General features: G+C 37.3%; 1 protein-coding gene across 1 annotated transcript in view; it reads left to right on the top strand.

Moving 5' to 3' along the window:
* The window catches only part of CSTF3 (cleavage stimulation factor subunit 3), a 78140-nt gene that overhangs the window by 46418 nt on the left and 4671 nt on the right, over positions 1-27051 (top strand). The window contains exons 4-16 of the mRNA XM_069091381.1: positions 13607-13639; positions 13947-14044; positions 17391-17457; positions 17545-17579; positions 17664-17790; positions 18654-18731; positions 19750-19912; positions 20109-20218; positions 21033-21149; positions 21492-21566; positions 22039-22182; positions 22558-22660; positions 24953-25022. Of these exons, the coding sequence (XP_068947482.1) occupies positions 13607-13639; positions 13947-14044; positions 17391-17457; positions 17545-17579; positions 17664-17790; positions 18654-18731; positions 19750-19912; positions 20109-20218; positions 21033-21149; positions 21492-21566; positions 22039-22182; positions 22558-22660; positions 24953-25022 (1220 nt within the window). The remainder of the gene's footprint in view (positions 1-13606; positions 13640-13946; positions 14045-17390; positions 17458-17544; positions 17580-17663; positions 17791-18653; positions 18732-19749; positions 19913-20108; positions 20219-21032; positions 21150-21491; positions 21567-22038; positions 22183-22557; positions 22661-24952; positions 25023-27051) is intronic.

Below are 27051 nucleotides of genomic sequence, written 5' to 3'. Positions count from 1 at the left end.
TTTTAACCTTTTATGAAATGTTCAATAGGCTTGTGACAGAAAAGGTGCATCCTTGTTTTTATCAATGGTACCACCAAAATAGTAAAATTACAGCATTAACTTTCTTTTAAAAAATTGATCCATTAAAATATATTTCCCATCTAATTGTGTTTTCTTACTTTTGGTTATAATTAATATTATCCTACTTTAGTTTTCTTAACTCAAAAGTTACTAACAAAGAATCCGTCTGTGTGTGTGTGTATGTATGCATTAAGACCAATATAATTTATGACAACTTAAAAAGGAAAGAACCCTGAAATTTGAGTCAAGAAACATATTTAAATATAGATTCTTGAACATGGGCAAATCCCCCTCTTGAACATTAGTTGCCTTATCTCTATGAAGGTGTGGTTCACTGAAGAAAGTGTTGGACCTGGAGTCAGAAAAACCTGAATTCAAATTCTGCCTTAGACACTGACCATGTGATGCTGGGCAAGTTACTTAATTTCTTAGCCTCAGTTTCCTCATCTGCAAAATGGGATAACAACACCTACCTCCCAGGGTTGTTGTGAGAATCAAAGGAGATAAGATTTATAAAGTATTTTGCAAACCTTAAAGTGGTATATACATACTAGGTATTATTACTAATCTTTCAAGTACTTTACTAATCTTCAGGTGATATATAAATTTGAGAAAATTAAATTTCAGTTTGTATGGCAAACATTAACTTCTAATAATTATCAATATTAAGCAAGGAAATTTCCTCCCTAAACAATTTCAAAATCCATTTCTTGTCTCCAACAAGTAATTTCCCATCTGAAAGCATTTCCCTGGTTCTCCTTGTTGATGTAAAGAGGATGTGATACCTATTTAGCCAGTGTGCATTTTTAGATACTCTGTCTATTTGCCCTTTCCCAAAATTCTAAAGGTATATCTCAAACTACATTTTACACTTGAATATTGTGGTATGTGGAATGTCTGCTTCAGAAATTAAAACTATGTATCAGATACACGGCACGAGGAACGTGTGATTTAGAAATTGTGTTAAGTTGGGATACACACAAACTAATAAGATCTCTTAGCCTCAAAATTCTAGCTTAAGTAGAATTTTTAGTCCATAGTCTGTATCCCCTTCCTTGCTAGATAGTTATATCCTTTTTTTAAACAAAAAAGATTTAGGAAAATTATGTCCTGTCTCTGCCTGATATAAATGATCTAGAATGCAGTCATAATATTCCTAAACTAAATGATTTAGGTTTTGCCAAATAGATTGAATTGTAATTTCAAAAGGAATGGTGGCTTAAAAAATGACCTATTTACAAGTATGTGTGTGTCTGTATTTATGGGCAGTTAGGATCATTGGATCCTAGATTCAGAGCCAGGAGTTCAGCATTTATTTTAACCCTATTATTCTACAGATGAGGAAAAAAAACCAGATAGGTGAATGACTTGCCCAAGGTTACATAGTTAACATATGTAGCCAAGGCAGGATTGGAATTGAAATTTAATTACAAGTATATATAATTCATTATCTCAATAATTCTAAAAGGTGAGAAGGGTTGAAAATGGAGGTTAAAAATGAGTGTATTGACCCTAAAAGACTTAAGAAAAAAGAGATTTACAGCAATTTAGAGTGATCATATAACTGAAGCAAAGAACTAATATAAATGAATGTTTTCGCATTGTGTGTTAAATATCTAATGTTTGTCAAATTTCTTACATTCATTTCAAAGGTAGGGTTGACCAAGTTAAAAGTAATTAGTAAATAGAATAAGAGTATAATTTAGATAAATGAAATTTAAAAATTGTAAACATTATGATCAGTTCTTTATTCAGGTTTTAAACATGAACCTATTCATCTCACCTGCTTCTCAAATTCATGGCAGGGGTATGTGGTTCTTTGGGAATAAAATACACTTAGGAAATGGTAAAATACAACATATAAAAGACTTTGGGGGTCAAATTACAAATATGAGTTGTGTTTTCTTGACTAAAAATTTGGAGGGAAGAATGAATTAAAATTTGTAGGACAATAGGTTGCCAGGTGGAATAGTGCACATATAATGTCTGACCCATCAGTTGTAGTGATGAAAGACTATTTTGATAAGGTGGTTTTGGTGGGACATTTTATTTTAAAGAAGAATGTGCTTGGTATTCAGGGTTTGCAAAATGAGTTTTATAAGTTTTCAGGATTAGTGATCTTCATTGATAATAGATTCCTTAAGAATCAAGCAATTTAGCTTTGCAACCTTGAAGTCAATACCGTCTTTCCCTTTCCTTCACTCCACACTATCCAATCAGTTGCCAAGTCTTGTAGGTTTATTTTGTCTTGACACTATCTCTTCCATACCCTTCATTTGGCTCATCTTGCCGCTTTCCCTGTTCAAGACCCATCACCTCTTGACTACAATTTTACCCTCTTAATTAACCTCTGCATCCAGTCTACCCCTTCTCCAATACATCGTCTGCACAGCTCCCACAGTGATATTTCTAAAACCAATATTGAGTATGTCACTGCCTTACTGAGAAATCTTCATTTGTTCCCAGTCGCTTTAGGATAAGTACAAAGTAATTTTTTGGGGGGGGGGTGGGGGTGGGGAGAGAGACAATAACAGCAGGGAGAAACAAAAGGTCTCTTATAAGAGGTAGTACTTGAGGTGCTCTTTGAAGGAAGCTAGAGATTTTAAGGAGAAGACGAGTAGGCCATGCATCCCAAGTGTGGAGAGGACAGCCTGTGCAAAGAAGGAATGGCACAGGTGGGGAACAGTGAGGAGTCTAGCTTGACTGGACAGTAGAGTGCCTGAAGGGAGGGAGCCTAGTGGAGATAAGGCAAGGATAGATAGGCACATTGGCCTCATGTTGTGAGGAGCTTTAAGTGAAGTTGAGGAGTTTTGTATTTGATTCTAGAGGAAAGATTGAGTGACATGGTCAGACCTGTGCTTTAGGAACATCCCTTGGCAGTGTAAGAAGGGAGTGTGCCAGGGAGACCACTTACACTATTTCAGCAACATCAACTCCAGTGGTGTGTTGAGTGGAAAGAAGGGGATGAATGTGAGAATTAATAAGACTTGGCACACTGATTAGATATGTGAGGTAAGTGGGAGTGAGTAGTTGAGACTGACCAAGTTTGTAAATGTGGATGACTAGAGGATGGTGGTGCCCTCAACAGAAATTCGGGAGTTCAGAAAAGAGGATGAGTTTGGTCAGGGGAGAAATAATAAGTTCTGTTTTGGACATAATAGTTAGCATTTATATGGTGCTTTAAGGTTTTCAAAGCACTTTACATATGTCAAATCATTGGGTCCTCACAACAACCCTGGGAGGTAGTTGCTATTATTATTCTCATTTTGCAGATGAAGAAACTGAAGCAAATAGAGGTTAAGTGACTTGCCCAGGATTATATGACTATTTGAACTTGGGTCTTTCTGATTACACATCCAGTACTAGCTACTGCACCATATTGAGTTTGAGGTAACTACAAGACATGCAATTTGAAATGCCCAAAAGACAGTTGGTAATATGTGATTAGAGCTCATGAAAAGGACTTCAGCAGAATATGTATAGATCGGTGAGTCATCTGCAAAGAAATGGGAATTGGACCAATGGGAACTGATGAGGTCACCAAATGAGAGAGTGTAAGAAAAGAAATGATCCCAGGACAGACTTAGGGAGCACCTACATATGGAGAATGGACCAGCAAAGAAGTCTGAGGAGCAGACAGGAGAATCAGGAGAGAATATTATCACAAAAACCTAGAGAAAAAAAGCATATTTAGGAGGAGAATGTGGCCAATGCTAAGTACAAAGGAGACATAAAGATGAGGAATGAAAAAAGACCCATCAAGTTTATCAATTAAGAAATCATAACTTTGGAGAAAGCCATTTCAGTTAAATGATGAAGTTAGAAGCAGGCTGCATGAAGCTGAAAAGTGAGAGGAGAGGAGGTAGAATGAGCTTCAGGAGATATTCAAATAGAGTGTTGACAACCACTTGTTAGCTGTTATGATTCTTTTAAAGTAAATGGTTCTTTTAGAGTAGATGGTTCCTGAAGAACCTTCCAATTTCTCAGATTCTGTGAAGTGGAGGCAATGAGTATAGACAACTTTTTTTTTTTAATGAATTTGAGTCTGTAAAGCAAGAGATATAATACACAATATCTGAAGGCCTTTCATGTGGCTGAAGATTAGACAGTCCCACACACACACACAACTGGTTCCAAAGGCACAATTAGGAGCAATGGATAAAAGTTATAAGAGAAAGATTTAGTCTTAACATATGTCAAAGCTTCCATTTACAACTTAGTGGGCTGTTTCAAGGATAATGAATTCCTTTGCCCAAGATCATCAGGCAAAGGCTCAATGGTCATTTTGTGGGTATGTGATAGAAGAGATTCTTCATTCGGGTACTGGTTGAATTAGATGACCTCTGAGGTCCTTTTCAATTCTGATTCGTTGAGAGTAAAGAAACCAAGTATTACTATATGGAATGGCAGTCTTATCTCTACCAGCATCACTACCACCATCATCTTTCTGTTTAGTTATGAAGAATGAATAACCTAATGACAATCAACTCCCTAACACTCAAAGTAAAATGAGATATTTTGAATATGGCAAAATATGCTTGCCATTCAAATTATCCCTGAAAATTGCAAAAAAATAATAATAAAAGGAAATTTATTGAATAAAGGTATATTCACTGATTCATGTTTTATGCAGGTAGGACTTTTACATTATCAAGAAGGAGAATTTTTTTAAAGTTAAAAAAGAACGATAAAAAATTGTTTTATATTAGAAACATAGTTTGCCCATTCTATAGTTGTATATGAGGGGTTATCTCCATTTCCTTGAATGTCACTTAGGCTATCAAGTAGGAAATTCATATACTCAGAGATTAGTGGTTTGCAAATATAGTTTTTGTGACATCCTTAGGTATTTCCATGTTTTGAGGTATGACAAAAGTCTAAACTCCAAAAACTTTGAGAATTTACTGATAGAAGTATTTCAAACCAAAAGGAATCCTCCCCAAATTAACTTCCAATTAAAAAAAGATTTTTTGCTATTAGAATTTTTAAGATTATTATTTTGAAACAATATATACTAACAAGAAAGTTTATGTATTTACACCACAGTACTGATCTGAAAGAATTAAAAAAGTTTACTGTCTAGTATGACACATAGGCCAAGGACAAGGCAATTTGTGAAATGGAGTATTGGCAAGCTTCATAGTTATTCAGGTTAAAAGTGTACCTGAGGCAGTGGAATAATTATTTTTGTTTATTTACATTACCACGTGTTCCTGGCAGTTGTTTCATTTCCTTTGGTTTTGTAGGCTAGGCCAAGAGCATTAGGATTTCTTTGACTTAAAGTACTTTAAAATAGGAATAGTTAATTCTGGGGAAAAAAACAACAACTTGTATTTAATGGATCTCTGAAACTGCCCTCTCAGGACTATTTTATTTATTCTCAATTCCAGTTATCTTTTCTATATCCTTTGTCTCCTTGCCTCTGTGTTGTATTTGATGCTATTGACTATTACTTCCTTCTGGAAAATCTTTACTTCCTGGTCTCCTTGATCTTACCCTTTCTGTTTCCTCTATTCACTCCCTAGTTGTGAGCACTCCCTAATTAGTTCTTAACCTTATAAAAATATTTACAACTATTTCCTCAAAATTGATTCCTTCTCATATCTTTAAGTGTTCTTCTTCAGTTAATTCAATTTATTCTGCTGATGTTTAAAAAAAAATTGTTTGCTAGCATAAGTTCCAGTCCCATACTTAGAGATGCTTAGACATTTTCCATTTTGCTGTCTCTGTCACCTGAAATTCAACATATAAAAAAAATTCACTTTTCTCCCCAACAATAGCCCTTGTAACCCAACTTCCATAAGTTAATTTAATTTAATTAAGTATTCAAAGTAATGCAGTAAGCAAGTGAAATTTGATCTTAATTCATTTGAAAGTATAGCTCACAATCTGTAAATTAATGCTCACTTAAATCAGATGCATCATCTCAATTCAGCAAGCATTTACTAATTGTCTATGTACCAGGCACTGGAGACACATAAATAAAAATGTTACAGAAAAAAGAAGTTTAGAGGAAGAATATATTTGGGGAGAAGATAAATTCCATTTTGTACATGTTGAATTTGAGATACCTATGTGACATTCAATTGGAGATATCCAGCAAACAGTTGGTGAGATGGGATGGGATGTCATTAGAATTAGGTTTGGATGTATTGATTTAGGAGCTGTGTGTTCAGAAGGAGTGGATGAGATTAACAAGAAAGAGTATAGTGAGAAGAGAAAAGAGAAGCCATCATGAATAGAAAGTTAGTGAAATTTGTGGGGCTAGGTTATAAGCCAAAACTATCTGAAAACATCTGAAAATGAAGTCTGTTAGGGTCATAAATTGCACTTTTAAGCTCCCCACAATTGACTGAAAACCACATTTGTTTGAATAATTTCCAAAGTGAAAAATGATAACTGATCAATTTGTGGTATAATGGAAAAGCACTGAATTTGAAAGGTTGACCTAGAATGTGTAATTTTTAGAAACAATCCATAAAAGCTATTACCGTATTATTTAGACTAAATGTGATTTATTCCAATTAGTGAAGAGACTCAGAATTAACTCAGAAAGTCACTGACATTTTAATTTTGTACTTCAGTTCAGTATAGGTAAAGGAGTAGACAGATAGGCAAAGTATTTGATATGGTACAATGTGATGTAATCAAGATGATTTTGTACAGCTTTTCAAATTGTAGTTCAAATGATATGTCTAGGCCTTATATGTATGTGTATACATAACATACATATGTGTGTATATACATGTATATGTCAAATTTCTAAATTGGATTTCTATTTTTTACCACCTTTTAAAGAAAATCCACTTGTAGAAAGTTATTTAAATATGTCTTTAATTTGTGTACCCTAGCAATTTTTAGAGAATACAATTATAATTATTTTTAGAGGTATAAATATTTTAATATAACATGGTTAGATAAATTTTATTATTAAAATGGCAATATTTTATGTAAATCACTAGATAATTAAACATTTTTAATATAAACAACTATAGCAATCTTTAAAAATAATGAAAATGAAGAAAATAAAGTATGATAAATTGAAGGGCAAAGTTGATAGTTCTTATTAATTTCAAATGAAGGTACCTTAAACATCTTCTGGTCCAACTTCCTCATTTTGTAGCAATGAGGATGAGACTGAGGTCCTCAGGTGACTTGCCCAAGTTCATGCAGAGCTGATAGATCCACACTATGAAATGCTATCCTCTTGATGGCAAATCCATTTTTCTTTGCACTGTGCCACATTTTATTAGTTATATATATATGTTTTTTTTACTTCAAAAGTCAATCAGAATGAGATTTTTGGCCATTTGTGGAGATGCTTCTAACTACAAATTTGCTCCCCTGGGATTCAGAGGAAGTAAGAGATGTCAAGATGATCTAGGAATGGAACTAGGGACACAAATCTGTGGGTCTAAGGAGGGAGCAATCTGATATTTATATGGTGTTTTAATGGTTGGAAAAATACATAATTCTCATTTAATCCTGACCAAGGCCCCTTTGATGAAGGTGTTACCACCATTTTGCATATGAGGAAACAGGCTCAGAGAGGTAATTTGTCCAGGGCTAAGCAATTATTAAATGTCAGAAGGTATTTAAAGGCATAAAAAAAAATGCATTTTCTTTTCTGGATACTGTATGTTAGTAAGCTAAGATAAAACAGCCCCTGTCGTCTTTGATACCAAGTATCAACCCTATCACTAGTTGTCTAAGATAAAAAAACAGTCCCTGTTCTCGGGGAACTTACGTTCTCTAGGGAAACGAGAGAAAGAGCGCAAGTCTATCCTCATAGTGTGTAAACTCGGAGCTTTCCTGTGATTCCATGATGCTGTGAAAATGTAACTGAAAAGGCAAAATTGATTCAATTTCTGTCACATAATAAACTGAAAGACCTGCTATGTTCATGTGGTCCACCTGGTTTCTTCCTAGGCATTGCTATATAGAGCTATCAGCATATAAGATTCATTGTTTAATATGTCTTATAGAACCATTCTGTATTAATTATACACACTGATAATAATGCTTATAGCCACAATATTTTTTAATTAAATCATTTTTATCGTTTAACATGGCCTCAGATTTGAAGATAAATTTTCTTTGAAAATTTGAGGATGAAAAATGTTGATCGGAATGCTAGAATCTGGCATATCAGAGTTTTTAAAAATCCTTTTGCAGTTAAAATTATGATTTCACAGGAATTCATACTAATATGTCTATAGGAGGAAATTATGATATATTTTCCATAAACTGAATGCTTATATCTCTCTTAGGTCTTCATGCACAGGGCAGAACAAATATAATAAAAATGCAGTATTTCTTTTATTTTAAATAATCCTTGGAGACTACCGCTAATAAAAATGCTCCTATGTATAATAGATGGCACTCTACCAAGACACCAGTCTATACTTAAAATAAGGAAGAGGATATTTGGTTAGAGGGATAGATTTTTACATATTTCAAAAGGAAAGTACAAATTCTACCATTCTACCATCAGCAAGAAAATTAGTTTTATATATTAAACTCACATGAAAACTGAAGTTGCAAAAAGACAATTTTTCATCATTTAGGGTCTGGGGTGCCATTGTGAATTTTAACTGAATGACCTACAAGTCATGAATTGATTGTAAAATATCAGGAACATTTTTTCCAAATTAGTCACAATCTTAACAGTTTGTTAATTAATTTAGAAAATTTTGAACCTTATTAAAAAACTCTAATGAACTAAACATTTTTTTCCTCAAAATGAAATACTTGATTTTTAGCCAATGCACTAAATCTTGGATATTATTGAAAACAATGACTTGTACTTTCTGAAATGACCTTAAATGCCTTCTCTGCTGCCTCATTCTTTTTTCACTTTAGAAGTATCCCAAATACTTATGGAAAGAGCAAATGGTGAAGTTTTATGAAATACTTTTATCATTTTACACATATGTATGATTTTTAAAACCAAATGTTCTTTTTTTATCTTAGGAAGTATAAATGGTATCATAACATGTTGCAGTAATTGTCTAGACATAATTAGCTTGAGTAATAAATTCCAATAGCATTTGTTCTAGCATATCCATAAATCAGAAATGAATATTCCAAGATGCTATGAAAAAAATTGTTAACTTTTTAATAATGTTTTTAAATGGCACTTCCTATTGGTACTATTCATTAATTGATCAAGATTTAGCTTAGAGCAAAGGTTTTCCCCCGTTTCCCCATGACCCTTGGAGCTTAGTTTCTGAGATACAACAAAATCCTTAAACAAACAAATCCTTCAGGAGAGAATCATAAAAGCTACCATTTAATAATAACTAGGATTTATATAATGCTTTAAGGTTTGCCAAGTACTTTACAAATATGATCTCATTTGATCATCACAACAACCCTGAGAGGTAGGTGCAACTCCAGACCTAGTGCTTTGTACACTAACTATCGACTATAATGAAAACCTAGGGTGGAAAACATAGAAGAGAAGGGTGTTCAGCAGGGACAAAAGGACTAGCTACATCAGAATGAATGAAGTCTGAGAAAAATCTGTCACAGCTATAGGTCAGGGATATTTTGGAAAAAAGTAGGTTCAGTTGAATGATGAGTCAGCTACCAGCTGCAGATTGTTGAGGACATGAGACAGTCTTCCATTCTATATAGTAAAAATTATAAAAGCATTATTACATTGTTTTACCACCATCAATTAACAAATATTGATTAAGTGCCTACTATGTGCAGTCACTGCTAGGCACTGGGAAAACAGAATGAAACAATCCTTATATTCGTGACATACATTCTAATGGGGAAGGCAACAAGTGTGTTATTTAAGTAGATACAGAATAGATATAAAGTGAATAAATACAAAGCCGTATTCATATAGTTTGGGAGAGAGGGCAGTAGCAATTTTGGGGATCAAGACTGGCATCCTGCAGAAGGCAGTGCTTGAGCTGTATTTTGGAAGAAGAGAGGAAGGAATGTATTCTAGGCATCTGAGACAGTGTAAAGGAATTGGATTTTAGAGATGAATTGTCATGTGAGGAAAAGAGAGAAGACCAATTTGGCTGGATTTCAAATGCAGGAAACAGGGGGGAGTCATATCCGAAGAGGCAGAAAAGATAGACTGGGGCCAGATCATGAAGGGTTTTAATGGCTAGCTAGTGTAGTTTATATTTTATCCTAGAGACAATTAGGTACAACTGGAGTTGATTAAGTATAGGAGAGACATGGTCAGATCTGTGCTTAAGGAAATTACTTTGGCAGCAGAATTTAGGATGGACTTGTGCTATGAGAGACTTGAGACAAAGCTGTTGCAGTTGTCCAGGCAAGAGGCAAAGAGAACTTGAATTAAGACAGTAGCTGTGTGAATAGAGAGAAGGGATCAAACACGAGATGTAATGAAAGAAATGGCAAAGTCTGGCAGTTTCATATGTGACGTGAGGGAGAGAAAGGATTCAGGGATAGCACGGGAAGAATGGTGGCACCTTCTACAGAGATAGGGAAGTTTGCTAACAGTTGAGTTTTCAAAAGGAAAATGGTTGAAATGGCCAATAGGCAGCTGGTGGTGTAAAACTAAAGCTCAGGGGAGAGACTTGGTTTGCAAGATGTATAGATATAAATGTCATAAATGAGTAAATATTTATTAAGTATTTACTATGTGCCAGGCATGTGTTCATAGGAGATGACAATTAAATAAAAGATAGCATGTAGAGGGTTCCTGAAATCCCTGGAATGGAACCTTGGGGAATACCCATGTAAACTGTTGTGTGATGGGGATGATAAGCTAGTAAAGGAGAGGAAGAAGGATGTTTAGCAAGTAGGAGAACCAGGAGAAGGAAGTGTCATGAACACCCAGAGAGAACTAAGCATCCATGAGGAAAGTGTGTCCAGCAGATAGGTCAAAGTGGATGAGATCATGGGTAACTTTGACGAGAGCAGTTGAGGTCAGAAACCAGATTGAAAAATGTTTAGGAGTGAATGAAGGTGAATAGTGTAGACACCTTTCTCAAAGATTCTGGCTAGGAAAGGGTAGAGAGCTATTGGATAACAGCTTGAGGGGATGGTGGCACCTAGTGAAGGTTATTTAAAGATGGGTTGACTTGGGTATGTTTGAGGCAGTGGGAAGAGGCTGAAGAATTGAGAAGGAATGTTTGAGGTTGTAATCTATTTAAAGAAGACAAAGGGGGAGTAGCTAGGTGGCTCAGTGAATAGAGCACCGGCCCTGGAGTCAGGAGGACCTAAGTTCAAATCCAGCCTCAGACACTTAACACAAAAACTAGCCATGTGACCTTGGGCAAGTCACTTAACCTCAATTGCCCTGCATTCCCCCCTCCAAAAAGGGCAAAAAAAAAAGTCAAAGGATGGGATCAACCGCATGTATAGCAGGATTGGCCTTCATAGATTGGACTTGGGGAAAGAGTGGAGATAATGTCAATAGGTTTTGAAATTAAGCAAATTAGGAGGCTAGGGAATCACATTTAATGGCCTTAATTTGCTCAGTAAAGTAGGAGGTAGGTCCTCCTTTGAAAAGGGGAGGAGAGACATGGGATGCTTACGGAAGCAAGGGAAAGTTTGAAATTAGCTTCTATGGAGAATAAGCTAGAGCATCATTTAGAGGGAATAAAAAGACTTACCTTGCTGCAGTAAGGGCCTAGTTGAAGTTGGATAACATGAATTTATAGTGTACCTAGTGAGTCCAGTTGTGGTACTTCCTTCAGTGGCCCATGAATAAGAGTGGAAAACATAGAACCAATTGGAATGTTGGAAATAGTTATGAATGTTCATCATTTGGGGTATTTTGTATTTCTACGATGCTGATGAATAATGCTTGTTGGGGAGCAGGGTAGCACACAGGAATTCCCTCTTAAGGAAGAAGCTTGATTCAGTAAGATCCCTGAAGGCTATGGGGGAAGGGAGGTGTATAAATTGTATCACCAGTTGCCCTTATAGTAAGACCTTAAACACAACGTTTGATGGTATAAAGTGAAGCTTAAAAATAGTTAAAACTGTAACTACAGTAATTTTTTAAATTAAATTTTATGTTTATTTTTAGTTTACACCATTCATTTCCACAAGATTTTGAGTTACAAATTTTCTCCCCATCTTTCCCCTACCCACCCCAAAATAGCAATCTTACTGTATACCCCCCCAATCTGCTCTCTCCTATATATCCTCCATCCCCCTCCAACTTTCCAGTAGGGCAAGATGGATCTCCATCCCCCAGTGCCTGTATATCTTATTTCCCAGGTGCATGTAAAAATAACAATAATAATAATAATATATTTAACTACAGTAATTTTGTAAGAAATAATGTAATGTACTGTTTGCCTACTATTTGATTCAGTTGTTTCAGTCGTGTCAGACTCTTCATGACTCCAGGGTCACATTTAGTAAGTGTCTGAGATTGGATTTGAACTGGTGTCTTCCTAACTCTAGGCCTGGCCCTCTAGTCACTGTGCCACCTAGCTGCCACAACAACAACAAATGTTATGTTTGCCAACTATCTGTAATCCTATTTGGTATCTTAATCTCATCAACTACAATGTTTAGAGCATTGGAAACAAACAATATGATAGATCATTCTATGGCTTTGAGAGAGATGAGTTCACATTACTAAAGTATAAAGACCTGACAGTTATATTCATTAACCACAGATCCAATTCTCTAATAATTGGACTCATATGCTGTGATACATACATACACACATACATGCATACACATACTTACATACTTACATTCAGAAACTCACTGAAATTAACGTCAGTGCCTTCCCAATAGTTTCATTCCGTCACTCTAGTTGGGGCTACTTGGTAAAAACAAGTCTTGAATCAAATATTATCTTCAGTACACATTCCAAATAGCCTTCTGTCAGGTGGCCCTCCTACAGATTCTTGCTTTTGGTTTTGGCTGTGGAGTCAATATTTTGTGCAAGTTGTGAGGTCACTTCAAAGCCTGGAGTAACTGGGCTTTGTCCCAAGACACCAGTTTAGAGTGTACTATTAGTATTTGTACTTCAGCAGGACAAAATAACTGAGCTTAAATGCCTAATCAGCAAGTATGATTGTTTAAAATAAAAAACTACCAGATGGGCTTTCCCTTGGTGACAGATGCACCTACCCTTGTTCCTTTCCTGGTGACATCTTCCTTAACAGTCTCTCCTGTGCGGAGGTCTCTTTCTCCCTACATCATAGGACCTGTGTCCTAAAGTCAGAAGTATCTCCCTGAAATCTCTCCTCTAACAGAATTTTCCTTAAAAAGCCCCTCCTATGCTGCTGCTTGTCCTAGGACCACTTTTCATTACCTAGTTTGTCTTATTTGATAATTATGCAATCAAGGCTATCTGCCTTAATTTTAAAAGTTTATGAAAAATATTGTGCTATGATAGTTTTCCAAGTAAAATAAGTTTACAAGCCCAACTTTGCTTCCATAATGCTTCCATACTCTCATAGTATTTGCTATTTAAGGAAAAACGGGTTTCTAAGAAAAGACACCATTAATAACATTGTATAAAAACTCATTTCTGTTATTCTAAAGATAAAAATTTAAGTTATTTTTTTCTATTTCTCTGCAGATTAAAGCTAAAAATTATGACAAGGTTGAAAAGGTGAGTGTGTCCATTCAAACATACTCAAAATAAATGGTTTAACTGGTAGTTGCAATTATATTTTAGTGGCAATAAGTAGAAGAAAATGCTTGATTGCTTAAGCCTCCACTTTATAAATGAAGACAACCTAGACTATAGAAGTTCTTTTCCTCATATTTATGTACCTTTGTTTATGAGAATACAAAATTTCTCTAATGCAGTTGAATTCTTTTTCTTTCTGCTGAATTTAAATTCATGAGTTTCACCTCAATAATGTACAAGTGAAATCTTATTATACATAGCTAATTATATTCTCTTGTGTCAACAGTTATTTCAGAGATGCCTTATGAAGGTTTTACATATTGATCTATGGAAGTGTTATCTTTCCTATGTCAGAGAAACCAAGGGAAAACTACCCAGCTACAAGTAAGTTAAGCCAGGGGGCCCCACAGTGCAAAATAATCCTGACACGTATTTTCAAATTTACTCCTATTACTGCTCTCAGACACTAAAAAGAGTTAGGGAAAATGTATGAACTGGAAAGAATTGATTTCCACATTTCCACATTTGATTAGTCTTTAGACCTTGGGGTCTTCTACCCAGCCACATAAAAAATTCTCAAGTTTCAGTGAAAGCAAGTGGCTTATGTACTTCTGGTGGTCCCTCAAATACATATTTGCTTTTTTGGGTTGAAACACCATACTTACCAGAATTCAGCTGAGTTTGATGCCAACTGTGTCAATAGTTTGCATGATGTGGCAATTAAATAATTGCATGATGTGGCCTTAAATAATTTTACAGGACTTTTTCGGCAATCCTCTTTTTTTGTGGGGACTAAGTGATACTTTCAGCTGATAATGTACTCTTTTGTCTTTTTAGGTGCAGTTTTAATTTTTTTAATTTTTAAAATTTTGTGGTTTTATTTTTCATTTTCTTCCTTGCCTTATTTTTTAAAACATTATTTATCATATACTTAATATTAAACATCACATATAACCAAATTTACTCTCCAAATATTTGTGTTAATAAATAACAAGTGCATTTAAAAACATAAAACAATTTTCACTCTCTATTTCTAAGTCCCCATTATTTTCATCCATTTTTCTTCTTAACTTGTTGTAGTAAATATATAAATAAACAGGGTAAAAATACTCAGTTCATCTGCTTTTCTTTTTCTTTATGGTATTTAGTAAAGGCCTAGATTTCTTTATATTCTTTATTTGTCCATTTTAATTGCATTATGTATAGTATTCCATTACATCAATATACAACAATTCGTGTAACTGTTCCCTTATTTTAGTTTGTTTAGGTTGTTTCCAGTTTTGGGTAATTATAAAGACTACTGTTGTAAAAACCTTTAATAGATAGTAGGGGGTTTTCTTTAACCTTTTTTATAACACCTTCCATTATATTTACAGTAATGGAATTATTCATTCAAAGGGCATGATTATTCTGTAATTTTGGCATATTGCCAGATTGTTTTCCAAAAAGATTCTACTAGTTTGCAGGTCCACCATCAATGAACTTGTGTGCCTATTTCTTAATCCCATCAGCATTGCGTTTCCTTACTTTTAATTATTTTTGCTAGTTTGATGGGTATAAGGTGATACCTCAGAATTGTCCTTAATCTGAGCATCTTTTGTATATTAATGAGGTTAAGCCTTGGACGCTTTTCATATGCAGGCAGACCAGTGAGTTATATGGCCATAGCCAGAACTCTCTCTTTGACCTGAGGCAGGACTCTTTACTGTCTTCTAGAACAAAATACTTACCTTCTAACAGATTTATTCTGAGACATATTCTAAAAAGGAGATTAAAGCACATTACAGTCATTCTATAGAAAACCTTATTTTCCTACCCTTTTAAGTGTTCTCCATCCTGTTACATAGTCTTTATGCCTGCAGCTTCTCAGCATTTTCACTAAGCAGTTATTGACTGCTTTTGGCTTTTCGGTCTCTGGGGATACAAAAAATATGAGTCCCTGCCCTTGAGAGACTTAGAATCCAGCTGGGGAGACATAAAAGTACAAATAACAATACAGAGTTTAACAAAACTAAACTCTGTGAGGAGTAGGATTTAAGTAAGTAGAGGAGATGAGAGAGGGGCAGTTCTGACAGGGAATGGCGTGTTTTGGAGGGGTGGCTCTGTGTGTGCTGTTTTCAGGGAACAAGGAGTAGATCGGTTTGGCTGTAGAGTAGTCTGAAGACGGAAGTGTAGGGATCAGCCTAAATGCTATGGTATAGGTGTTAGACTTCTGCCTGTAGTCAGCAGAGAAACAATGAACGATTTGGAACAGGAGGTTGATGTTTGGAAAATGGTATTTTAGCAATATTAATAACACTATGTGTCAGCCAGTAGAAGGTATACATAGACCTATTGACCATTTGCAATTTGTTCTGAGCTAAAAGGAGAATCAGGCATGGCCAATGAAGTAAAAATTGAGCTCTTGGACACATTCTGCTCTGTTGCATCCTATGTTTGCAGCCAGGTAATCAGCATCTTTGTTTGCCTCTGGCTTCTTTTAATTTGCTGAAAGAATATTGATGTTCTAATTGTAGATGACATTTTAGATTCCCTTTCTGAATGTTGTTATCACTTCTACCTCCACAACATCTCTCATTTCTTCCTCACAGTCATTAACCTACTTTAGGCCCTTGTTACCTCTTCTCAGCTATTGAAATAGCCACATAACTGGTCTCCCTACCTCCAGACTGTCCCTCCCTGACTCCATCCAGCTACTGAGTCCATATGCCCAAGTCACAGCTATGGCCATGTCACTCCCTCTGCTGTTGCTGGCATCAGGTGCCAGTTCTACTGGAATCTAGAGCCCTGCCTAGCATGGCTCCACCAATCTTTCTATTCAGTCTAGACAGCCTTACTTTCTTATTAGGTCTAGAGAAATAGATATGTCTCTGTAGGACCCTATAAACAGTTATATCTGTATCTGTAGAACTGGACCTCTTTAGATCTCTCTATAGATACATCTTTATCTCTGCATTTAGATATCTCACTCTTTACAGATGTATTAACAAGCAGCTAGGTGGTGCCGTGCATAGAATGCTGGGCTTGGAGTCAGGAAGACTCATCCTTCTGAATTCAAATCTGGCCTTAGACACTTACTAACTGTGTGACCTCTGTCACACAGCCAGATTTGGCTTACACTACCCCTCTTTGCCTCAGTTTTTTATCCGTAAAATGAGCTGGAGAATGGCAAACCAGTCCAGTATCCCTGCCAAAAACAACTCCACGTGTAGAGAGTCAGACAAGACTGTACAACAACACAGATATATCTAGATCTCTAGATTTAGATATCTATATCTATATAGATATCTCCAGATCTATAATTCAGTATCTAGATTCTAGATTTCACAGCTTATAAATCTGACTTTTTATTATTCCCTCTTACACCTCTACTTTGCAGCCAAACTGGTCTATTTGCAGTTCCCTTGCCAAGTCCATGTGATTGTTTCCCACCTCCCTGCCTTTGCATAGGTTGTGCCCCTGGGATGCTCTCCCTCCTGACTTGTCAAGCGTAACTTAGGTATGGCCTCTTACAAGAAGCCCTCTGAGCTCTGAAGTTGTGAGTGCTTCCCCAGTTATTTTGCTTTGACTGCATATTTTGCATTTCATTTTCTGTGCTTTCTAGTTCACCCCTCATAGAATGTGCCTTAAGGGCAGGAATTGTTTTATTTATCTGTTTGAATCCCCAGCACAAGGCCTAGTGCTCAATTAATGAATTAAATTGAGGTCTTTTTTGTTACCTATATTTCAGAGAAAAAATGGCACAAGCATATGACTTTGCTTTGGATAAAATTGGAATGGAAATTATGTCTTATCAGGTATGTTTTGTTATAAAAGTATTTATACCAAATTTAATGGATATAAATAGGTAAAGAAAGTGAATGACCTTTTATTTTATTTCTCAGATTTGGGTGGATTACATCAATTTCTTGAAAGGCGTGTAAGTATTTTCAGAATTTCATTTTATGCTTCAACTGTTGTTTTAGTGTGATAGCAAAAATGACATGTATTATCTGTCATACAGGGAAGCTGTTGGATCTTATGCAGAAAATCAAAGAATAACAGCTGTCAGGAGAGTTTATCAGCGAGGTTGTGTTAACCCAATGATCAATATTGAGCAACTTTGGAGAGACTATAATAAATATGAAGAGGTAAATAGTCACTGATTGGCTACATTGAAAATTCTGGCCTTCCTAGTGCCTGGTCATTGGTGTTCCTCATCACACTTGATGAAACGGTTGCTACAGGGCTCTGAGGAGTATTTGAGTTTCTGTGTACTACTGAGAAGAGTTACTTCTAAGTATGTTCTGACTGAATAGTGTGAAGTACAAAGGACATTTTTGATTAGACTCTATCTTGAATATTAACTATTTAGAAAAAAATTAAGTAGAAAATAAACTATGCTGCCCTTAATTAATATAGACTGCTGCTGACCTATCAGGAGGGCCTGTGATTGAAGTGATTTTTCTGGTGTCGGTGACAGTTTTCCCTGAGCCATTCATCATGTCCTCTCAAACGCCAGTGACTGGTGGGAGCTAACTGAAGCCATGGGGCAATCTGGCGTAGTGGAAAGAACACTGACTTGGGATCAGAGGACCGGGCTTCCTCTCCTGTTCTGATTTATGGCACCTTTGTGCCCCTGTCTGACCCTCAGGGTCCTCCCTTGTAAGGTGAGAGGGCTGGCTCACATGCTCTCTGATGGTCTTCTGCCTCATTAGCACCATATCTTAACCAGCTAAGTTAACTGGTCTAGTCAGGGGAGGACGCCTGTGTTTAGAAGGTAGTTCCTCATTATCTCCATGCTTATTTGGAAGCACTTTATAAACTAGTGAAGGAATTATGACCTCATAGGTATCTTTTGTAGTCCTGTTTGAATTTTCAGAAAGTCAAAGTTATAAACAGAGAGGCAACCTGCTATAAGTACTTCTTTGTTCAGAATTTTTTGGCTTTAAAATAAATGCTAGAATTTTTAAATGTTAATAATGTAACATGTTTTCTGCATATTTTATTCTAGGGCATCAACATACATCTAGCCAAAAAAATGATTGAAGATAGAAGTAGAGATTACATGAATGCCAGGCGTGTGGCAAAGGTTTGGAATTTAATTTGTATGTTTAGTTTAATAATTAATTATGAATACATTGCTCTTTGTGAGGTCCCATGTCCAGTATTAGAAAGCCCACTGGACAGAAAGTCAGAGGCCCTGGATTCCAGTCCCAGTTCTAGGACAGTGGCTGTGTGACCTCAGACAAGTACTGAATTTGAGGTTCCTTGGGTGAAGATTGTTAGTGTATTGTAAAGTGCTATGTGAATGTATTCTACTGCTACTCTGCTGTCAGCCTGGATTAGTGTTCACTAAAGGCCAATATTGTTTGATAAATAAAATACAAAGTGAATATGTGCTAAAAAAAAAAAAAGTTAAAATTGCTTTTCACAAGCATAACAGCAAAGAGGGAAACAAAACCTGAATGACAAACTGGATTTGATCTAAATACCTAAGCTTACCTTCGTGAGACGGTCTGCCTCAGGGCCCATCCCTGTAGGTCAAAGAGAATTCTATATTCCTACATTCATCTTAGAGGAAATTGAAGAAAATATTCCTATTGTATTGTACTTTATTGAAAAGCTAAAGTAGAGGTATTTTTAGAAGGTGAATAATCATTAGGTTGCTCCATTATTTGCCAGTGTGATCTCTTAGATCACCCCCCAAGGACCCAAAGGAAGGGGCTTCAGAGCCATTCTATTGGAGCAGTCAAGACAGCAGTGTTTCCCATTATCACACCATCAGCCCTCCTTTTTTCTTGAAATGCAAAACACCAGTACTTTTAAGCTATAATAAAATGACCAGTATTTGAAAAAGCCCTTTGGACAGTTGATGTGGATGACGATTTTCCATTCCATCTATACTTCAAATGTCCTTGGCTCACCAGTGCTCGTTTGGGCAGCACATAGACTAAAACAGGACTCCTGCAGAGAAGAGTGAGCTGGCTCCCACACAGGGAGCCCGATGAGCAAATTCCTGAAGGCTTGCATATTCTGAAAATAAAATGGAATTTTTTTCAAGCCAAGAAAATAGACTTACTAAAACTTGCTAAATATTTCTTTTCTAGGAGTATGAAACAGTAATGAAAGGTTTGGACCGCAATGCCCCTTCGGTGCCTCCCCAGAACACGCCCCAGGAGGCTCAGCAAGTGGACATGTGGAAGAAATACATTCAGTGGGAGAAGAGCAACCCCCTGCGGACAGAAGATCAGACACTCATCACCAAAAGAGGTGCTGACCCGCTCAAAACGCGGGCGCCTTCTTGGGAATTGGGAGAGCGCGAGATGTCTTGGGGACTTCCTTCTGTGGGGGTGCATGTTCACGTAGGCCCTGAGAGCCATTTGTTGGAAAGGTGGGAGAGGCTGTTGAGACCAAGTGGCCATAGCCAGACTTCTGACCATTGCCGTGTTGGAACATTTTCTTGTAGTGATGTTTGCATATGAGCAGTGCCTGCTGGTGCTGGGCCATCACCCAGATATTTGGTACGAAGCTGCCCAGTACCTGGAACAGTCCAGCAAGCTGCTGGCTGAGAAAGGGGTAAGTCAGCCCACAGCTTCTTGGTTATTCACTGGAATTTGTTGGACCTGACCCTGCTTTATCTAGGCATTCAAAGATGAGAATCAGACCAAAAAATTGTTGCACATTTTGAATGCATGTCAATGAGGAAGGCTGACAATGAACAGGCCACTTCTCAAAAGTAAATATAGATCAATGGCTTTTATTTTTTTTTAATTTATTTATTCACTTTTAGTTTACAACTTTTCATTCTACAATCCCTTGAGTTCCAAATTTTCTCTCCTCCATTGCCCCACCATGGCAGCATGCAATCTGATACAGATTCTACAGATACTTTTGCATTAAACATTAGTCAAGTTGTAAAGGATTATAACCAATGGAATGAACAATGAGAAAGAAGGAACGAAACAAAACAAAACACAAAAGAGAGAGAGCAAGCAGTTTGCTTCAATCTGCATTCTGACTCTGCAGTTCTTTTTGAGCAATGGTTTTAAATAACTTCATTAATGATGATTCTGATGGCAGTCATTTTTATATATTCCTTTTGCTGTATGAGTCTTGGGACTGATTATGTTTTGAATTTATTTAGTGATAAATCAAATGAGATAATATTTGTAAAGTGCTTAATTAGCACAGCACATAGTAATGTTTCATAAATGTTTTTCCCATCTCCTCTCCCCAAATAAAATGTGAACTTTTAAGCTTTTAACAAAATATAATCCAAATGTATGTATTTATGCATAAAGAAAATAGGATAAAGTCTGCTAATTAAGTGCATTCTCAATTGTGTTAAAATAACTGAAGGTGAGTTTTATTTCTTACCCTTCCTCCATAGGACATGAACAATGCTAAATTATTTAGTGATGAAGCTGCTAACATCTATGAGAGAGCAATTAGCACTTTATTGAAGAAGAATATGCTTCTTTACTTTGCCTATGCAGACTATGAAGAGGTGAGCAAAGAAAACACGTTTAGACGTTTGTCCTAATGTAGGTGAATTCTTTCACTTGTCACTGCAGCACTATTTTCAGGTATCCCCTTTGCCTTCTTTATCCTTGCCAGGGGGAGAAAATTGAATGAAGAGTCACAAACCCTTTGCCTTTTATGTTTACTTCTATGTGTAAAACATGTCAATGCATGTGGGAGTAGTTCTTATGAAGTGTCAGGGTTGAGCACAGGGCCTGCTATACAGTAGGTGTTAAATAAATGCTGATTGATTACTTACATATGGACATGGAAGCAGGATATAGATTTAGATTTATCATTTATTTCCGAATCTTTTCTGCTACCTCAGAGTCGAATGAAGTATGAGAAGGTGCATAGCATATACAATCGCCTTCTGGCTATTGAGGACATTGACCCAACTCTGGTGAGTAGTAGCTTTAATGCTGTCTTTTCCCTACCTTTATATTGTCTTATGGTTTTTCTTTGTAAGATAAGAGGCATGAGCAGCCTGCCTATATTTCACATGTTGAACTTCCACTCTAGCCAGTGGCCACAACACTGTCTTCAGGGTCCATGGGGGGGGAGGGGGGGACTGCTTCAGATGATGAATGGCGTATTGGTGAGATTCCAACGTGTAATCTTTGGAAATCCTTGTATCTTTAGCCCTAGGAAAATCCATTGACAGAGTTAAATGAATGCTATGGTACTTACATTGGAAAGTAATACTCCTTTTCAACACTTAAATGCCCCTGAAATGATTTAGGCCAATGCTTACATGCTGAGGTTCTCGTCGCACACTCTTATTTCTGGGAAGATCAAGGGAGTAAAGTGTGATTCGGACATTTGGATTCTTGAGGTTCATGAATGGTCTTTGCAAACCCCTTAAATCCATGTAGGTGTACATCCAGTACATGAAGTTTGCAAGGCGAGCGGAAGGCATCAAATCCGGAAGGATGATATTTAAAAAAGCAAGGGAAGACACAAGAACCCGCCACCATGTCTACGTTACCGCAGCCTTAATGGAGTACTACTGTAGTAAGGTGAGTGCTGCATGTCAGTGTGAGGAAATAGTTCAAAAAACATTTTCTTCTATTGAGGAATATTTCTGGAATTGAAGATCATCCTAGAATTAATTATTTAGCTTGATTCCTCAAAATTTGAAAGGTTCCCTCGGGTTCCATGTTGTGAGATGCCCCCATAGCCAGGGGGATACTAGAAAATCTCAAGGTGACTTTGTGAACACTTTCTAAGTTGTGAGTAATTCAGCCCATTTAGAATAGAGGCTGATGGAGCTCTGTCGTTTTCAATTAATACATGTTTCAGTGCCCTGCTCATCAGCAGGCCATCTTTTGGATACATAGCAAACCATTTGAATTTGAATTAATGAGGTTCTTTTTTTCCCTCTTTCTCTCTAGGATAAATCAGTGGCCTTTAAGATTTTTGAGCTGGGGTTAAAAAAATATGGTGACATTCCAGAATACGTATTAGCCTATATTGACTACCTGTCTCACCTCAATGGTAAGTAAATGCTGGAGTCCAAGAGGATGACTCACATGTATTAATTACCACTTGGCAGTTTGCAGAGCACTTTCTTTACAACAGCCCTGGTGTGGAGGAGGCAGGGAGGGAGTGCCAGGATTAGAGGGAGGTACAGCACCAAAGAGCTGGGGTCGAATCCTACTACCAGCCCTAGATTGCCCATGACCTGCCCTGAACCCATCTTTAAAATGGTGACCCTCAGGACACCTGTCCCAAGCTGTGCTGAGAATCAGATTAGATCCTGGAGAGAAAGCACTGGGCAGCCCATAAAACCTTTAACAACCAGGAGCTGCTCTTGGCTTCGCTGCCCAGATGAAAGATGAGGCTCAGAGCAGTTCAGTACCTTGTCCATGGTCACCAAGCCATGATTGGAGCCTGGGTTTCTTGACACCAGTGCCACTGCTGTAACTCTCCTCTACATCCTGTGAAATTATTGGAAACTAGCCAGCTGAGTTTTTTCATTTTCTAGTAGAGACCTGAGACAGAGAGAGGAGAAAAAAACAGAAAGCAGAGAGAAAAAGAGAGGGGAGAAAGTGACTCTAGAAAGGCAGTGACAGAGGAGAGGGAGAGCAGAGAGACAGACAGGGGACAGGCAAAGAAGGGACAGAGGAGAGAAAACAGACAGACAGTGACAGAGAGAGAGAAGAGAAAAGCAGTGACAGAGACAGAGAGAGGAGAGCAAAAGAGAGGGAAAGAATGAGGGTGAGAGGAGAGAGAGAGAAACATGGAAGGAATGCTCCACGGGCATGTTGTAAAAGGCTTGTCCTTGGCAAGAAGGTTTCTCCAAGACTGAATTTATAGATGATTAGAAGAGATGAGGGCATTGTGACAGATGCTTGGCTTCTTTTCCCATAAAGTTGGGGGGCAGCCATCTGCTGAGATGGGAGGGTGTAGCTGCAGTAGAGCATAAAATTGTAAGAAGGAAGAGGTCTCATGTATAAAATTGTAAGAAGGAGCTGAGGGTCACTGCTGTGTAGCACAGAGTGATGGCCTTAAAATCAGGAGAGGCCTGGGGTTGAATTCTGACCCTCACACTTATTAAAGGCTGACCTGGGTTGGGCAAATTACTCCACTTTCCTAAACCCCAGTTTCTTCAACTGTAAAATGGGGATAATGGACCCCATAGTATCCCACAGGGCTGTTTTAAGGATTAAATGAGCTAATGTATGTAAAGGGTGTAAAACAATCTGAAATGATTAGCTATTATTAAAAATCCATGATACAGGACGGGTAGGTCCATTTGCTGCTCTGTTTATCTTGCATCCTGATTTACAATGAATAAGTATCCTCATCCTTTAGTTTTAATTTTATTTTTATTTTCAGTTCTGAATTCTCTCTCTCTCTCCCCCCTTCTCCACCCATTGAAAAGGTGAGAAATATGATCCCCATTACACTTGTATCACCTTTTAAAAGAGAATTTTAAAATTTAAAAAATTTAAAATTCCTTGTTGAAATTGCAAAACTTAAAGTTATAGCAGCAAATGATACTTACTCTCCTTTTGGAGGGCAATTGGGGTTAAGTAACTTGCCCAAGGTTACATGGCTAGTATTTTTGTGTTAAGTGTCTGAGGCCAGAACCAAACTCTGGTCCTCCTGACTCCGGGGCCACTGCTTACTCACTGCACCACCTAGCCGCCCAAATGATACTTACTTTCAAAAGTATCATAGAGACAGTCTAAACTGTACCCCTTCTCCTATTTTTAATATGCTAACTACACGCACAAATTGTCATATTTTTTTTGTCTTTTTGGAGGGAGGAAGGCAGGACAAATGGGGTTAAGTGACTTGCCCAGGGTCACACGGCTTAAGTGTTAAGTGTCTGAGGCCGAATTTGAACTCAGGTCCTCCTGACTCCAGGGCCGGTGCTCTATTCACTGTGCCACTTAGCTGCCCCAAAATTGTCATATTTCAATGCAGGTGTGCTACATTGGCCGGTCAAGCAATTAATTATAAGATGGTCTAGAAAGTTACTCTTAGAAACAACATTCCCTATGCTCCCCCCACCTCCAGTCTCCTAGTACATTAATGTTTTTTTTTTGAAGAAAAATAAAAAAAAAACTTGTTAAATTTGAAGACTGTAATCTTTTACACAGAAAAAATTTTTAAATTCAACTCTCCAAAAATCCTGCTTTGTTGATATTTTTTGTATTGAAATATAAAAATCTAACATTCATGAAGTTAGACTTAATTTGCATTTGATTATGAATTCTGTTTATTAAAAATGGTTAAGAGCCAATTTTAATAATTTGTTTTCTTCTTGAATTCCCTCAGAGGACAATAATACCCGAGTTTTGTTTGAACGAGTATTGACCTCTGGAAGCCTTCCACCTGAGAAATCTGGGTAAGCTTTGCCCAAAAGTGTTAGCCCATGAAGACTACATCTACCTGGGCATTTGGACTGAATGATAAATTTCTTTTTAAACCTAGTTTCAGGAAAAAGAAATACTTTTACAGATGAATTCATATGCTTCTTTTTCACATAAAACAAAAGCTTTATAGTTTGTCCATGTTGGTCCAGTTTCTAGAAAACTTATTTCCAGTTTCAGTGCCCCTTTGTATCTCACATGCCTTCTATAATACCTAAGAAACTTTGCTTTCTTTGAATATAGTATATTTTGGGGGCTTTTCCCCCTAAGTATCTTATTTTGCATTGTTTGAATTTGCAAACATCCTCACTTCATTTTGAAAATGAGGCAGGGAAGCTTAAATATATTCCTTACTAGTCTTTCAAATCGTGTCTCCTAGAGCAAAGTAAATGACTTCTGACCACTTCTCAGTCACTTTTTCTGGCTCATCATTGATATCACACCTGCTAATCGTGGGTGTTTCCCAAAGCTCTGCCCCAGACCCCTTTCTCTTCTTTCTCTGTGTTCTCTTATCAGCAGTGCCCTTCTGATTAATCTCTCTGCCTCCGCGCATCACTGATCCATCTTCCCACTTCTTCCAAAGTAATTTTCCTAAACATGAATCTTTACCATGCCATTACTTGGTGAACCTCAGTGGTTCCCTCTTGGTTCTAGGATAAAATATAAACTTCTCCATTTAGCTTTTAAAACCCTTCACAGCTCAGCTCCAGCCTTCTCTTTCCAGTTCCATTGAGGATATCTTGCCTCCCCAAAAGCTGCTGTGCAGCCAAGCCTTCCTTCTCTGCTCCTCACACACAACTCCCCATCTCCCTTCCAAGGCTGTTGCTTGTGCCTGGAACATGCTCTCTCCTCACCTTGACCTTGTAGAATCTACCCCTTTCTTCTTCAAGATGCTGTCCAAGCATCACTTTTGGATGAATTTTCCTGGTCCTCTCACCCCCGCTTTGTGCCCGCCCCCCCTCACTGGCACATATCCTGTTTTAAATCTTTTTCTAGTTAATCTGTATATTCTTACAGAGGGTGTCCCAAAAGTCTGAGTGCCCTTTAAACAACTTAAAAGGGCACTCATTCTTTGGGGATGGGCTGTAAATGTACTTATGCTCCTTGGCAGTCTTCCTGTCTTTGGGCCAGGCCCATAGTGGGCACCTAAATATTTATTAACTTCCACTTTAACTTCGGCAACTGTTCTAATGTTTTGGTGCCATGTCCCTGACCATTTTCTGACATTAGCATTCAAGGATACTACAGAGATGTCCATTTTAATAGCCTCCCCAGGCAGAAGTCCTTCCAGGCCTTCCTAGCCATCTGTATTATGTTCTGCTTTGATAATCAATTGTTCTTGCTAATTGTTTTTACTTTTCTTTTATCTGAGCTTTCTTTCTCCAAGAAAGTACAATTAGTAAATCCATTCAACTTTTATTTTGGTTTTCAATGTATTCTTTTAACATCTTTTAAATTCCAAGTAGTTCTGTAATATTCTATCCTTGGAGGTACAGGAGAAGCTCTTAGTTTTGGGCCTGTGATTACGCTAACCCAAGTTTTGGTAATTTCATGCTTTCTGCTGTGCTCCAAGAGTATGTTGATGAAATGTCCTTCTCTGGGACCTGTGCCAGCATGATGAAAGAGTGATTTTTAGGCACCTTAAATAGTGATTACATGTGGTTCCTGTGTGAGCCAGTTTTGTAATGATTTTGTCACTGCAGACAAGGGCTTTTGAGGAACAGGTTTAAGCAGCTCACTCTCACTGTGGCATATTCAGGAAACCTCTCTTTGCCCATGTGGCTGCATCAAGCTCTGTGTTTTTAGAGGGGGGCGCATGCCCATCACTAAGAAGGCAGCTGACAATTGCCACTTCCTCTCCTGGAGGCAGGTGGCTGGGCTTGCCAGAATCATCTGCCTTTCTGGAAGCATCCACATTGTCAGCTTTGAGGAAGATTGTCATGTTTTTGTTACATAGAGATTGGGATTAGCCTGCTCTGCTAAGAGACTAGGACAAAACCAGAG

This window comes from Petaurus breviceps, unplaced genomic scaffold (assembly GCF_028583685.1).
Source record: "Petaurus breviceps papuanus isolate PSGF00001 unplaced genomic scaffold, PetGlider_PUasm1.0 188, whole genome shotgun sequence".
Classification (NCBI taxonomy): domain Eukaryota; kingdom Metazoa; phylum Chordata; class Mammalia; order Diprotodontia; family Petauridae; genus Petaurus; species Petaurus breviceps.
Note: the sequence above shows the minus strand (reverse complement) of the source record. Positions and strands in the feature narration are given on the sequence as shown.